Raw genomic sequence first — 17,026 nt, 5'->3', positions numbered from 1 at the left:
CATAGGTGTCATTCCCCAGCTATTCCTCAAATATTACTAATATGGTACTTTGATAACAAGGATTGTAGCGGGGCGGAACCATAAAACCTCTGACTTTACAGGGTTTACTGGGTTTAACCCATGATTTCTTTTCTTTTATTTCTATTTTTATTACAAAATCATAGGTTAACATCTGCTTACTTCTCCTTCCCCAGCCCTCACGGAAAGTTTCAATTTGATACCCCAAGCCGTTCCCGCAATATTACGTATGTCATTTGGATAACCTGACAACACATATTGTAGATAAGACATTTATTTCAAAAATTACTATCCCAAGCCCCGAAGGGCCAAATACGAATTCTTGAGCGTCTTGATTTGCCTTGCTAATTAATTGTGAATATATTATAAGTCCCATGGGAGCTTATAGTATAAAAATTTGTTGTGAGTGAGAGACAAAAACTTACTATAAAACTAGAGGTCCCCTAGCCCATTCCTACCTCTTCCTTTCCCAAAAACAACCAGATTTTTAGTTTTAAATTTTTAGTTTTAAAATTCCTACCTCTTCCTTTCCCAAAAACAACCAGATTTTTAGTTTTAAATTTTTAGTTTTAAAATTTTAATTTAAAATTTTTGTCTTTATTAGTTACGTTTGCTTTCTTGAAATAAAATAAATATATGGAGGATAAGCAGGTTTTCGGTAGATAAAAACACAAGATCAACGATTGAAAAAGAATAAAAAGGGATAGTAAATTCATTTACAATACCGCTAGTGAGGATGTCCTAGAGGAAGACGGGTAATCTTCTTTCATAGAATCGACGTTTTCAATGAATTAGTTTGATACTGTTTTGTAATGAACCAAAATTATATTTACGATTTCCCAACAAAGTTTTCTCTATTCATGGTGTTGCTTAACCATCAAGTTTTATTGAAGGCAGAGATAGCACAAAAACTAAAATATACAATAAACAGCATAACAGCATTTAGAATAGGGGGTTACTTGGGAGGATCTTTCCACGGAGGAAGTTTTCATGGGGGAAGGGACATTGCTTTGAAGGGGGTACCGGATTTCCCAGCATTATTTAAAAAAACGGTCAAAATTTTAAATATAAGAAACAAGTTTTTCAACTGAAAGTTGAAAAAGTTGAAAGTCGGGGGTTACTTGGGAGGATCTTTCCATGGAGGAAGTTTTCATGGGGGAAGGGACATTGCTATGAAGGGGGCACTTGATTTCCCAGCGTTATTTATAAAAAACGATTGAATTAAATATAAAAAACAAGTTTTCAAGTGAAAGGCATATAATTCCTTTATGTTTGAAGAGAAGCTATACAAAAAGATAACTTATTCTAAAAAGTCAAAATTCCAATTACATTTAAAATTTTTATCACGTAGTTCAAAGTTCTGTGTTTAGATTTGTGGTCACTTGTAACAATAAAAGGTATATTCATTCCTTTTCCTTTTCTTCTAGTAAATTAATTAAAAAAAACTTTCCGAAAAATAAGTTTTTCAAAGAAAAGTAAATGCCATTTTAAACTTAAGCTCAGGAGATACAAATACCTGTGAAAATTCAAACTCAAAACCGCCAGAAATTACTATTAAAGAATAAATGAAACCCAAAACGAACAGAAATTAAATAAACAACCATTGCAAAAACATACAACAAGTAATAATATCAAGCTTAAACAAATATTAAAAAAATATGTAAATCAAGCTTAAAACGAAAAAGAAATAATTTACTATTAAAGAATAAATGAAACTTAAAACGAACAGAAATTAAATAAACAATCAATGCGAACAAACATACAATATATATTAATGTAAATGAATAGATAAATCGTAAAATGAGTGAAATATCAATTGAATATACAAATGAAGTTCGAATCGAATAAAAATAAGTACAGACAAGAGTTTGGGTATCGAATCATAGCAGAAGCCTAAAACCTACTGCGCCATTGGTGCTTTACTGAAAACGAATTATGTGACAAATATTTTCTTTTGTACTTAGTATTGAAAATAAATATTAAAATTACAGTAAAATTTTGAAGTGATGAGCTTTTAGCAGTTAATATCATTATGCATCAAATATTCAGTTTCATTTATTAGTTCTTTTCAAGATTGGTCAAGACAAATATAGTTTCACTACAAGCAAAATTTGGATACTGCCCCCTTCTTTAACTGTAAAAACCTAAAGCCTTCTGCATCATTGGTGCTTCACTGAAAACGAATTACTCTTATATTACAAATTTATTATTTTCCGCATATAAAAACCTTACAGGCCCCCAGGGCATAACTTAAAACCCTTGCCCTGAGGGTTGTGGGGGATTGTCCTCCTCAAAAACATATTTGTATCTGGCAATCAACTACGCTGAACAAAATGGCTATCTCAAAATTTTAATTGGATATATTCGGGAGAATGGTGGTCGTGGGGGGGGGGCTAGGTACCCTCCAAACACTGTCGAACATTAAAAAGGGTACTAGCCCTTTGAATTTCCAATTGAATGAGCCTGTTTTTAAATTTCTACGAAAACACGTTCTATAAAAACCTTATATGCCCCAAGGCGTAACTTAAAACTCTTGCCCTGAGGGATGTGGGGGAGTGTCCTCCTCAAAAAAATTTTTTCTATCTGTAAATCAACTACACTGGACAAAATGGCTATCTCAAAAGTTTGATTGGATGTGTTTGGGGGAATGATGGGCGTGGGGGGGGGGCTATTTGCCCTCCATTCAATTTCGAATATTAAGAAGGGCACTAGCCCTTTAATTTCCAATCGAATGAGCCTGTTATGAAGTTTCTACGACAACACCTTCTATAAAAACCTTATATGCCCCCAGGGCATAACTTAAAACCCTTGCCCTGAGGGTTGTGGGGGAGTATCGTCCTCAAAAATATATTTTCTATCCGCAAATTCATTACGCTGAACAAAATGGCTATCTCAAAATTTTGATTGGATGTGTTTGGTGGAATGATGGGCGTGGGGGGGGGGGGGCTGGTTGCCCTCCAATCATTTTCGACTATTAAAAAGTGCACTAGAACTCTCGATTTCCAATCGAATGAGCCCCCTTTGAAGCTTCTACGACGACCCCTTCCATATGAAGTGCCTCTGGGAAAAAAATAAACATAAATAAATAAATACTAAAACATTGGAGCCTTCAAATTTATTAGTTTTCGACATGCTTAATTATCTCAAAACCTTTATAAAACAAAACTTTGTACCTTTTTCGACATCTCTATAATTCAAATTAAGAACTTGTGAAGTGCTTCTTTTCCCAGAAGCTGATCCACATATGAGACAGGTTGTTGTTAAAAGCTGTTGAAAGGAAAATGAACGCTCAATAGCATTGGGTGAAGCATCATCTGAACGAGACTGGACCAATTGTTGACATATAAAAGGCACCCACGTCTGAGAACATAAAAATCTGTTAAATGATATTAGTTTATAAGTATTAAATGGCATGAAAACAAAACAGTTTTTGTCTTTCGACTCATCTTTGGTCTAGTCATTCCTTAAGACTACGATTTTCTACAATTCTTATTTTCTTTAATTATGAAATTTTTAAGACAGCATCCTATTTTCGTCGATGTTGCTACGCTGAACCGTCAAAATAAATAAGCAAAACTAATTATTTAGTTTTGACAAAATTAAATATTTTGTCATTTTCCTTCAATTTTCTAAAAATATATATTTCAGCTTTTCCTCCGTAAAAATTGAAACACGAGCAATATATTGGTTCTCAAAGATCCTTAAAGCTTCAAAGTAAAGCTAAACTTCTTTGAGCTGTTTGATGCCATGTGTTTTAGAATATTTATTTGCGGATTTTTCACCCATGTTTCATTATTTTAAATTTGGTACCTGTTTTTACTGAGAACTGAACAGTAAAAAAAAACAAGTTTTATCAACTGAAAGTAAGGAGCAGCATTAAAACTAAAAACGAGCAGAAGTTATTACGTATATGAGGGAGATTGCTCCTTCTCAACACCTCGTTCTTTCCGCTAAAGTATTTTAGTACTTCAAATAAAGCTTCTTATTGTTCTAATTAAACGAAAATGGTGTTTCAGGAGTCGTTCTTAAAAAATTGGGACAGAATTCAAACTTTAGTGTCTTATTCTTGTGTCTTAGTCTTGGCCTGAATCTTGACTTTAATTTATGAATCCACCGAACATAATATTGTATCACCATCCCAACATCACCATCCTTTCAATTTATTAAGAATCAAAAGATATAAGTTTTGCTAGAATAATAAGTGATCATAATCTTCGTAGGGGAGATCAAGGCCAATTACCCAAATAGACTGGGTCTTATGGCTCGACAGTATGCAAAAGAGCACGTTTTGTTTCTCGAAAAAACGTGTTTCTCACCTGAAAAAGTTTGGAAGCATCAAATTGTTCTTGTAAGTTTTCACTAAAGTCTGGCAAAACGAGCCCGAGGTTTGTAGCTTCGACATTGAACCTACAAGAGAAGAAATGAACACTAGTTATAAGGTTTGTTTCTACCGTCCTAAAAAAATTCGCCAATCCACATAAAATTGTTACTATCATTTTGTAGTAAAATCCACTAACGATTTGAGGTGTGATCGGCAAAATTTTAAGTTTTTTTTAGCGTAACATTTAGAATTTCAGACATGGCTATCAACAACAAATAGGTTTTACAGTTTTTATTGCGTTTAACAGTTATTTTAAAATGTGGAATGTTGTCAAAAATCTGTGTTTACATTTAAAGGTACCATTTCTAATTTCCCGCCAAATTAATATGTCCCCACGAACTGTTAGTGGCGAGTTTTGGTAATTAGTCGTATAATGTTGTTTTTGAACGGTTTGAAATGGCTTTTAGATAAATGATCGAAATGGCACTATTTTCCAGTTAAATTGCATTATCAACCAACAACAAGAAGAAGAAGCATCGTTTAATTTTCTTTTTTAATATAAGGGAAACTTTTGCATACAAAGTTTTTCTATTAAGTCACTAAACTTTACTTTCTGTAGCCAACAAAACTTTGCGCACATATTCAGTGGCAAATTATGAATCTATTCAAAGGGAGTTCACAGCAGGCAATTACCATAGCAATTGACCTTATCTAGCCAATACTTTCGCGACACAGCACACATATGTACCACGCTAACCTGAGACTGAAGGAAATACATGAAGAAGCATACGCAACCAAAAATTTGGACATCAAATAAGCTTAGGCTAAATATTTAGCCACATCTATCACACAAGGTTCGAAAACTGGACTCAAAAGCAGAACACAAAAATTCATTAAGAGTCACCAAAACCACTTTACTAACGCCTTTGTGGGCGTTTCCCATGGCGCTGGACAATCAAGTAAGGTTTCACCGCACAATCGAGGGTATTTTTATCTTTTCTTTTTTCTTTTTGGAGGGGCAGGGGAGATGGACTCCCCTCAAAAACAGAAAATTATAAGGAAAACATTAGAAATAAGAGGAAGACCTTCAAAATATTGAGACTAGGGTGGGGACAAGGTACTTTCATAGTCACTGTATGGTGATGAAGTATATGGATCATATCCCCTTTTATATGGGTCATTTTGATAGATTTTGTCGCAAGGAGCACAGAAAAAGTAATGGGAGACCACTGAATCAAATGGGGGGGGGGAATCTCCTGGACTTAGATTATGCTTATGATTTAAGCATCCTAGATGAAAGTGTAAGCAAAATGAATCAACTTTTAGAGGTTTTGCAAGTTCAGAGTGCTAGAATAGGTCTGAAAATTAATGTTAAGAAGACTAAATCACTTAGACTAGGAATAAGTGAAGATGAAAAGGTGACGTTGGGTAACGAAAAGATTAATCAGGTGGGTAGCTTCACTTACATTGGCAGGATCATTAGTAAAGACGGTGGGAGCAGTGAAGATGTTAAGAGTAGAATAGCCAAGGCTCAGGTTTTTTTTTCACAGTTAAAAAAAAGTTTGGAAGAATAGGAAGATAAGTCTGCAAACCAAGATTAGAATATTGGAACCTACAGTGATGACAGTGGACAAATATGGCTCTGAAGCATGGGCGCTCCGAAAAGTGGACGAAGATTTGCTAGATGTTTTCTAGAAAAATTGCCTACGCATTGTTCTGGGTACAATAAAAGTTCAAAATAGGGATAAAATCCTTTTTAATTGACAGTGTATAGAAAATTCACAAATTTTCTATACACTGTATATTAAAAAGGATTTTATCCCTATTTTGAACTTTTATTTTATCGTCATGGAAAGGCAGTGTGGTCTCCGAAACTATCTATGTTCTGGGTACCTGGCGGACTGACCGTATTTCAAACAGTAGGCTGTACGAAAAGTGTGGTTCAATCCCGCTTCCTAGGGCTATAATGAGAGAAAGGTTAAGAACGTTCTGTAGATGAAGGATGACAGACTGCCGAAGATTTTCCTTTTCGGCCAACCGTCTAGGGATAAACGGTAAGCGGGTCGTCCACGATCAGAGTGGGAGGATGCCATAAAGAAATATTTAAAGGAAATAGGAACTTCCTGGGAAGGTGTAAAGAGGGAGGCTTTGAATAGATTGGGATGGAGGAGGAGCATGCGTAGCTCTATTAGCCTCAGACGGTTTGGTGCTGCGGTTGTTAGTAGTAGTAGTAGAATGCATACCAACAAATTTAGGCGTGAAATTAAGCTATGTGGAATATTTGGCTAAATTTGCCACTCAATGGTAGGAGGGTTAGAACATTGGCTTGAAAGGCAGGGCATACTAAAAACAAAAAAGTCGCCAAAACAAGCTTTACGAGCGTATTTTTGGTTGTTTTGAAACAAAACAAATAAATTTATATTTTTAAAACAACACTCACATCATCTTTCAACAATCATCAGGGAAACCCATTGGTTTGTACATGATGGTTGTTTCCATCCTTATAACCCACTACCATATATTCATACTTAACCTATATGCAAAAATTACAAAACTAAAAAACAAATAAAAAATTAATAAATAAAAAAATAAAAAAGATGAATAAATAAATACGCCTTAACCTAAATCATGAGCAACTTCCCAAAGTTAACGTTTCAACCTATTCTTGAACTGGCTAACATTATCTGCTAGCTTTGTACCCTCAGGGATAGAATTCCGAACCTGTGGTCCTGCAAAAGGCAGTAATAAAGATCCTCGTTGGTACTCCGAGCCTCAAACACAAAAAAGACATCCCATACTGTTCTTGTTTAATTAAAACACTGAAATAGTTTAGGATAATACTATAAAGTCATATAAATAATTAAAAATGGATGCCTGAAATCCCCCACCCTATAATCGAGCTGGCAACCTTTAAGTCTTACCCGAATCAATAGAAGTAAATAGTTAAGCAGAGCCATAATTTAAAATTTCTGATGATTCAAGTTTAAATCATAAAATTATTCTAAGTTTTAAATAGCTTGCACAACGATAAAATCCAAAATGAAAGCAAGTCTTAGAATTTTACAAAAGAATGAAGACAAGATTTATTGAAAGCTATACGAAAGTGCAACATGCCAGATGAGCAGCACAAATCTTTATTTCATTTCATTTCATTCATAAGTTTTATTTCAGTACAATAAAATCAATCCTGGGTCCAGGGCCATTTCTAGACCCAAATCAGTGTGCTCTTTGTCTAAATATTCTAAATAAACTTTTACAGAATATAGATAAATAAATATGTTATATTTTCGCCCTTTTAGGGGGCACATATGTTCAGGGATAATATTTCAGGGATAATGACGATAGATAATCCCCTTCAGGCAGAGCAGTTCCTAGGGTAGGTGGTGCCCGAGGAAAAATTAATCACAGCGTCCCGCACCTGACTCAAACATAGAAAAGGCCGAATCAAGGTGAAAAATATGATCAAAATGGGAAACCCCTCGCAACCCCTTCTCCCAGCCACGGCACCTGGAGAAGCTTGCCCCGGTCCCCCCCCCCCTTTGAACGGATGTGTCTCCAGGACAGTGTCCAGTATGATTCAAATACCATTATGTAATTTTTTATACTAGGCTGGACAGTCGCAACGAATAAAAGAATCCATAATTTATCATTAGAAGACAATTAGCAGATATTTTGAAAAAATGGTAGACATTTGGGCCCATGTTGTTCGATATTCGCGGTCCATCCTCAGCGCAAACCTTTGATTCCATTTAAGTATTACAAACTCAACTCTGGGCCCAGGACCCTTTTTTAGAACCAGATGATTGTTACTATTTTTCAAAATTTTCTAAATAAACTTCTACGTAAATATATATATATATTTATATATATATATATATATATATATATATATATATATATATATATATATATATATATATATATATATATATATATATATATATATATATATATATATATATATATATATATATATATATATATATATATATATATATATATATATATATATATATCTATTATTTAAAATATATTAAAATTTCATTGTAATAGGTTTTCAGCAGAGCATGTTTTCACACTTTTATTAGACACGTATTACAGTAGTTGATGACTAAAAATATGTATAAATAACCCTACATACTTAGGAGTTAGGATTTGAATTTAGAATAGAATTTTTTTTTATTTGAATTTTTTAGAAATTTTGACGCCAGCAGCAAACTTAAAAATCGAACCTTGTATTGTAAATGTTGATTGAACATTTGCTATTGTGTTGTAAAATCAAAATTGTACCATTAACCCCTTTCAAATTAAACACTCATAGAGTGCTAATGATCATATTAGAGTTGACAAAACATTTCAGCACTCATTTTTTACACTAAATCATTCAGATCAGGCAATAGTGGTGATTTCACCGTGGCAGAGAGTGTTTCCGCCACAAGACTGAAAAGTGACGGACAGAGCTTTGCCTTGAGATTTGTAAGTTAGAGCTGTTTCCCAATAGCACTAATGTCGCTATGATGTTTAAGCATTAATACGTATTCTGCAGTATATGCAGGGGAAGAACGGTTTCAGAAACCGATTTCCCTTACACCAAAAGAAGAGAAAAAAAAATTGATCAAAATGTTAAACTTAAGGACAAACATTTTGAGGAAGCTCTGAAAAATATTAGTTCTTATTGAAAACCAGACTAAATTTTGAAATTTATCAGAAGTAACAAGATTGGAATGTTTGAAGAAATTATGAAGAATAATAGAAATGTTGAAAAATATTTTGACTATGAATTTCGTGTATTCATAAGAAAAATCCTTGCCAATAAACCAGTCTGTATTTAAAAACGAGCTAGGAAAAAAAGGTTACAGTAGAAAAAATTGTTTTCAAAACTTTAAAGGCAAATTGAAACAAGGCGCCAAAAATAGGGCTTGAACTTGACCTTACTTACCTAAAAGTCCGAAGAAAGTTTGTCGGATATACTGGTGCATTTCCTGGTGGCGTTTGATCTAGCATGTGAAATAGGAAAGACAGCTCACATTTAAGGCAACTTTCTTCCTTACAAAGATGGGAAAGGGTATGGTATCGAATAGTTGGGTGGTAATACAACATCTAAAACGAAATAACAAATGGAGTAAGTATATACCACGAGTCCCATCTTGCAACGAAATTCACGCCATCTTGATAGTCACCAAAAAATGGTTACTCATTACATCTCATAATTAACTGAAAACATCATGATTAGACTTGAGACCTTACTCCAAGGTTAGATCACAATATGAGTAATATCCTATACAATCTAATAATATCCGGATCTAGTAATCTAATAATATCACAAAGTAACAAGTGACACATATTGCGAAAATATAAAATATGTATTTTTTACGCCCAAATATTAAACTGTTGAAAAAAGAATAATACAAAGATTTTAGATATGTGTTTGGAACCTAGGCGTTTTGGCGTTGGGGGCCCGCGAAGGAAACTTTCTGGGGGGGGGGACGCCTGCTCCCGTGTAATTAAAACGTCCAAACTGAATATCTTATTCACTGGTCCTTTAACTCTTAGCAACTTATGGATTTATTAACGTTACAAAAGAGAAAATGTTTAAAATATATTTTGTCTTCAGTAAAGCACCAAAAACGCTGTGGTTTTACAAGCCATAGGGGGCGTTAACCCTACTCCTGTTTATGGTAATTTCTGTTCGTTTTAAGTTCGTCGTGATTATTCATTGAAATTTCAGTTCATTTTTGTGTCTCATTTACTTTTTGATAGTGATTTCTGTTCGTTTTAAGCATAGGTTATTATTTGACTTTATTTCTGCCCGTCTTTGGTTCAACGTATCTCTTTAGCCTTTTGGAAAAACTTCTTTTGTGGAATTTTTTGAAAATAAATTTTAGTTTAATTTCGTATTTTAATTAACATGGTTTTTTTAATGGTTAATAAAAGAAATGTCTGCAAAACTTTTTTTAGCTTATATACTTAAGAAGCAAGATTCTTGTTACAAATTTTTTTGGACAAAATTTTGCTACAAAATTTTTATATAGTTGTACTATGTAACTTTGGATGAGGAGATGTTGCAGATACAGTTTTTTGATAGCCAGGATGCACAGAATGTCTTTTCATTTAGTTCAAAATCCTCCTCAACGTTTCCTGACAGTTTCAACTTAATACCCTTAGCTATTGCTGAGATATTGCATATATGCCATTTTGACAACCATGATGTATTTAATGTCTTCTGATTAGTTCTACGTCATTCCCTCATAACTAGCTGAAAGTTTTAACTGACTACCTTAAGCCGCTCCTAAGATATCGCAAATACACTCTGTTAACAATATGAATGCCCGTAATGTCTTTTGATGTAGTTCAACAGCCCCTCTTAGTTTCACCTTAATACCACAAGCCGTTCCTGAGATACTGCAGATAAGACCTTTTGAAAACCCGGATAAATAGAGTGTATTTTAATTTAGTTTCACATTCCCTGAAATTTTAACGTAATGCCCTTAGCAGCTCCTGATGAATTGCATATATGCCGTTTTGACAGCCTTGATACACTTAGTAGCGGTGAAGCAGATTTCCTCTACGGTGCAGACCTCAAAGAATGACGAATGTGAGGATTGTCAAGCAGATGCCCATTACACAAGACCCCATGGTGGCGGAAATGCTTCAAAAATCTCATATTGCTTCGGCGAAGTCTAACAAGTGGAAACATCGGCTGTACATTCAGTCTTGTACGAATTATACAAAATATTATGATCAGCGGCAAAACTCTCTTAGATCTAATATAGGATGTTAGGAGTATTAGGACATGTAGTCAACATCACCAAGTCATCAGCATAACTCAATTTGCTTGCGCAGACTAAGCCAACATGGCATCGAAGTCTACTAGCAGTATGGTGCTTATTGAGGTCATCACACTAAACCGAGAAAAGAAAAACAGACAATAAACTACCCTGGCGAACGCCGTTACCTTCAGAAAAAGGCAGACTCAATTCACAACCCCCCAATGAATCAAAAAGCACAGTCTAGTAAACCAAAGAGAAAGGATTCTCAAGTAAGATGGCGGGACAACGCAATCTTTAAGGATACTAAAAAAGTTCAAATTGATGTTGCAATCGAATGCTTTGCGCACACATACAAAGCAGGCACAATTTCTTAAACGGTTTGAAGATCCACCAGCTAGATTGGGCTTTAATTTCAGAATCACAAGCAAAACATCCTCAGCCGAAAATTCACTACAATCAGGCTTTCCATATCCAGCATCAAAAGTTAAACGCACTCAATCTTCAAAAGAATTACCCAAAATCAGATCTTACAGGCACATTGACCAAATTTTTCAATTTTTAATACCTTTAACAATTCTTAAGACATTGCAGATACGCCATCTTGACAACCTGGATGAAAAATTGCGACATTTGGTCAGTCCAGTATCCCTTGAAATTTTCAACTAAATGCCCTCAGCCGTTGGTGAAACATTGTAGATACACCCTATTGACCCCTCAACATTCTCAAAAGGGCAATGAAACTTCCAAATTCCCAATCGAACGAGCCCCCTCCGAAGTTTCTACGACAACTCCTTCTATAAAAAGTGGCCTTGTAGAAAAAAGTATTTATATATATATATATATATATATATATATATATATATATATATATATATATATATATATATATATATATATATATATATATATATATATATATATATATATATTGTAGCTAACCATGCTGCTCATTTTTATTTAATTTATCTATTGAACACCCATCAAACAGTTCGTGGTAACGAACTGTAAGTAAGGAGCGACCCGGCTCAATAGTATCCGAAACTCTAAAAAACCGAATTTTCATACAAATAGATACATCAAAACAATCAGAATTTAATGCTGATTTCAAATATTTAATTATCATCAATGTTTGTCTTACCCATCAAAAGTTACACGCCTGAGAAAATTTGCATTATTTTCGAAAAAAGGGAAACATCCCCTAAAAGTCACAGAACCTTAATGAAAATCCCACCATCAGATTCAGCCTATCAGAGAACCCTACAGTAGAGATTTCAAGCTCCTATCTAGAAAAATGTGGATCACAGATGCGTGTTTATTTGTTTTTTGCTTTTTGTTTTTTTTTTCCAGGAGTGATCATATCGACCCAGTGATTCTAGAATATCGTGGAATGGCTCATTCGAACGGAAATTAAAAGTTCTAGTGCCCTTTTTAAGTAACCAAAAAAATGAAGGGCAACTAGGCCCCCTCCCACGCTTATTTTTTTCCCAAAGTCACCCGATCAAAATTTTGAGACAACCATTTTGTTCAGTATAGTCAAAAATATAATAAATATGTCTTTTAGGATGACTTAATCCCCCAAAGTCCCCGGGGGGAAGGGCTGAAAGTTATGAACTCTACCCGATGTTTGCATATAGTATTGGTTATTGGGAAGTATACAGACGTTTTCAGGGGGGATTTTTTCTGGTACTGGGGGGGGGGGGAGTCGGGGGTTATGTGGGAGGATCTTTCCATGGAAAAAGTTTTCATGGGGGAAGGGACATTGCTATGAAAGGGGCGACGGATTTCACAGCATTATTTAAAAAAAAAAACGATCGGAAATTAAATTAAAAAAAAACAAGTTTTTCAACTGAAAGTAAGGAGCAACATTAAAACTCAAAACGAACAGAAATTATTAAGTATGTGATTGGGTTTGCCCCCTACTCAATACCTCGCTCTTTAAGCCAAAGATTTTTTAGTTCTTTCATAAGAGCTATTTATTCTAATTAACGGCCTTTAAGACGGAGTAGAGAGAAAAAAAAACAATCAAAACAAAAAACACACGAACAAGAAACCAATTACTGCACTAACTCTTGTCATAGCAACGATATTTAACAATAAAAAATAAAGCATGAATCAGAAACATACTTATATATTACCGCTTAAATATGGTCATCACACAGGCGTACAAAAATACTAAACACTATTGAATTGGAGCATGATTTAATTCAATCACTATTTATTCTGTGAAGAATTGAGTTTTAGGTTATGCTTGGTAATTAATTTAGAAATAGCAGGATCAGCGAGTTTAAATTTTCTGATCCATGGAGGATTCCGATGCCAAGGTGGTAACCGAAGCAAATATTCAGCAAACGGAAAGAAAATTGACCGGACTTTCAGACAATCAGTTCTAGTAAACAGCTTCCAAAATTGAACTATATACAAGATATGAGGGAGGACTACGGCATTGGCTTACGCAAAGATTGCCCCGTTTTACCTAAGGCCTATTTACAAAACAATTTTACTAATATACCAAGATTTAGCTACCGGTAATTTGAGTCAATCAGAATGTATCCAAGAATTCTTCAGCCAAACAGAAAATTCAATGAAAAATCTTACTAGCTTAACTTAGAAATAGATAAATCTCGGTTCTAGTAAAATCTTATTCTAATTGGACCTTTACTGTCTGAGTGGGCCATAAAAAGAGTTTAAACGTTTTATTGAAACTCTCTTGAAGAAACTGATATATCTTGCCCTGTGCATTTTCAATAGAATCAAATTAATATGACTTCTCTATGTACTTATAATAAGAGAAGAAGAAGAAAAACGAACGAACCTGTAAACCAGGGTTACAATAAGAATTCATTAGCGAATTCTCCAGTCCTGGGAGTTTGGTTCGATTATAAAAAGAGAAGTCGTAGTCTTCTAGATTTTTTGTTCTTGGCTCCATTCTTCTAAACTTTTTGGGTATCATTAAATCCTCCGAGTCTCCATTTTTCTTCGGTTTTGCAGGAGCTCCTTTAGATAACGAGCGAAAATTTGGATATGATATCTAAAAGCACAAATATAATGCCAAGAAGACATACATTCGGTTCACGATGGCAAAAATAAAAGACATAAGCACGAGCAGTGTTTTTTTATAATAAAAAATAACAGTTCAGACATGGCAACATATCTCGATGACCCAGAGAGACACAGAGAGGGAAATAGAAAGAGAGAGAACAAAAACACTAAATTACTTTTAAATTATACTTTTAAATTACTTTAAATAATCAACTTTTAGCAGTAGTACATTACTTCTAGTATTAAAGCTTTTCTTTCGATGTTCGACTAATGCCAGTGACAACAAATCTCTTGAACTATGATATAGAGAGAGAAAGAGAGAGAGAGAGAGAGAGAGAGAGAGAGAGAGAGAGAGAGAGAGAGAGAGAGAGAGAGAGAGAGAGAGAGAGAGAGAGAGAGAGAGAGAGAGATTTACATGTAAGGTAAATAAACATACTTTTTCTTAGATTTCTTTTCAAGTCCTTTATAATTTGCGCAGGTTTAAGATACAATGAAAACGTGGCGTTTAATAGATATACTACTTTTGACAAAAGTTTTAGCCATTTATCTGTTATTAAGCTTAAAATAAGCAAGCATATTAACAAGTAAGCAGAGTATGGAATATCTACAAGGGATTGTTGTAATGAATTGGCTGAAATGCTCCAGAAATGTTATTTTTATGTGTAGATGTCATTTCATCCAAATATTTGCACGTAATTACATAGCAGAGTACCATCACTTTCCAAAAAACCTACATTGGCTAGCCAACCTTTTCCCCAAAAAATTTCGTTTAATATTTAATAATAATTACTTGATCAAGATGGATAAAGACTTCAATTCAGAGATACAGTAGTTTATATTTGGGGTCATTTCTAAATGTTTTGGCCCTAGGCTATAAACAAAAGCTAGCTTTTTTTTTAGATTTACTAATATTTTTCTTGGCCATTTTTTTTTTGGCGGGGGGGGGGGGTTGGGCTTATTTGGCTCCTCCTTACTTTCCCTGCCCTACACCCCTTCCCTCCTAATTAGCCTAATATGGCCCTAGGCTATCTGCAAAAGTTTGTAAATAGTCTAAGAAATTAAAGATGACAGGCAAACTGCGCTTCTCAAGTAATCAATACAGAATGCGAAAGCAGTTTGACCAGGCTTTCTTCACGGACTTCATCACCCAGTGTCAATCAAATGGTCTACAAGTGAGTGAATAGAAATCAAAAGTTCTACGATACATTCCACTAAAACAGAAGTTATAATCCCAAACGTGCAGTTTCCAACTGTTTTCTCCGCAATAATCCTAGGTTTAACATTTACAGGTGATTGCTCGTTTAAGCTCCATGTTGACAATATTGCATGCAAAAGTCATTACTCAATCCAGAGTTTAACAAGTGTGCACAGGTTGGGCTTCTCTGATCGCCAACTCCTACTGGCGTAAAGCACCCCGTATCAGGCCTATCCTTGAGCATTGATGTTACTGTTACATATGTTACTAAACAATACTTGGACACCACTTCAGCAACTACGAAAGTGCTCTTGAACTTGTCCACATTATTCGCTCGAAGACATGATTTATTAATGAAATTTGAAAAAAACGCTATTAGTAAACGAAAAACACCAACCTTCTTTCCACCATCTGTACAGATCAGCAGAATTACTAGACATCATAATAAACTACAACATGTTTTCCACTCATTTCCTATTTCTCTTGTGATCTTAAAAATAGCATAATTTAGCTTTCATGTTTGAGCAAGTGAGGTAGCATTTGAGGCAGCAGCTTTAAGCTTCTGCTGTTGTCATTTTTTTGCATGTTGACATGATCGTGGCAGCTTTGAGGTATGGAAGAGAAAACTAAATTATGTGTAGAAGTCTGTATTTAATACCCTGGCACTCAAAAACAGCCACTTCAAGACGGAAAGATGCCATAATTCCTCTGTGCAGTTTACGATTCGTTTAATAAAAACGTGATGATGTTGAGCTAGCTGCTTTGAGCTTCAGCTGTTGCTACTCTTCGCATATTAAGAGCACGTGTTAGCTTTGAGGTATGTTAGCGAATAAACATATTCTGCCGTAAAAGTGTACAACTGTACTGGATGCCGCAATAATCTCTATGTGCAATATTTCATTCACCATTGTAACATATGATTTTATTGCTTGAGATTTCTTTTTATTTAAACGTGGTGATCTTGAGGTTGCACCCAAGAAGTACCGCTTCTACAGCACAAAGATGGTCTAATCTCTTTAGGGTGTACATTTTTTTTTTTACCATTTTAACACTTGATTTATTTCATACAAAAGTGTAGATCTTGAAGTAGCACCTGAGGTAGCTGCTTTGAGTTTCTGTTTTTTTGCTTTGAGTCGTTTTTTTGTTTATTTTTGTATATTGAGATGCTCTTGAGTATATACCAAGGTACTATTTCCAAGGGGCCCCCGTACCAAACAGTTTTTTCTGTTAGGTAAACATGTCATTACACCTTTGCCAAGAGGAACGAGTATAACTTGATTGGTGATTAGGATTTGAATAAAAGGAATAGTTTTTTTTACAATTCATATTAGTAAGAGAATTGAATTCAAAGACAGTATTGTCTATAACTTAATTTACGTTGGTTAAACTTCCGATGGTTAAGAAAGCGTAACAGGTAATTAAAGTATTAGGAATGGGATGCTATAATTAGAATGATTTTAAGTTGAAAAATTGTGACGTAAAAATAAATCAGTTATTTGCTTGCGTGTATAGGAATTCCCATGTTATTTGCTTGCATGTATTTTGTGTTAAAATAAGTAGTTTTTGTATCTTTTAAAAGAGATTTAAGGGGTTTGAGAGGCTCAGTTGCCTAGTTCCGTGTGGTTTTACTTTACTTGGTGGTCATTAAAAACGAAATTTTTGTGTTAAATAAGTAGTTTTTGT

The 17,026-nt window shown here is 34.4% G+C and overlaps 1 protein-coding gene across 2 annotated transcripts in view; it reads right to left on the bottom strand.

The window, feature by feature from the left end:
• The window catches only part of PAN2 (PAN2-PAN3 deadenylation complex catalytic subunit PAN2), a 207,770-nt gene that overhangs the window by 92,135 nt on the left and 98,609 nt on the right, over nucleotides 1-17,026 (bottom strand). For both annotated transcript variants that reach the window (XM_089090455.1, XM_089090454.1), the window contains exons 8-11: nucleotides 13,922-14,137; nucleotides 9,279-9,439; nucleotides 4,335-4,425; nucleotides 3,192-3,378 (exon numbers count right to left, since the gene is read on the bottom strand). In XM_089090455.1, coding sequence (XP_088946581.1) covers nucleotides 3,192-3,378; nucleotides 4,335-4,425; nucleotides 9,279-9,439; nucleotides 13,922-14,137 — 655 coding nt within the window. The remainder of the gene's footprint in view (nucleotides 1-3,191; nucleotides 3,379-4,334; nucleotides 4,426-9,278; nucleotides 9,440-13,921; nucleotides 14,138-17,026) is intronic.

This window comes from Artemia sp. Qi Xiang Cuo, chromosome 6, assembly GCF_049724085.1.
Source record: "Artemia sp. Qi Xiang Cuo chromosome 6, ASM4972408v1, whole genome shotgun sequence".
In the NCBI taxonomy this organism is placed as follows: domain Eukaryota; kingdom Metazoa; phylum Arthropoda; class Branchiopoda; order Anostraca; family Artemiidae; genus Artemia; species Artemia sp. Qi Xiang Cuo.
The sequence above is the reverse complement of the archived record's forward strand: the minus strand, read 5'-3'. Positions and strand labels throughout refer to the sequence as shown.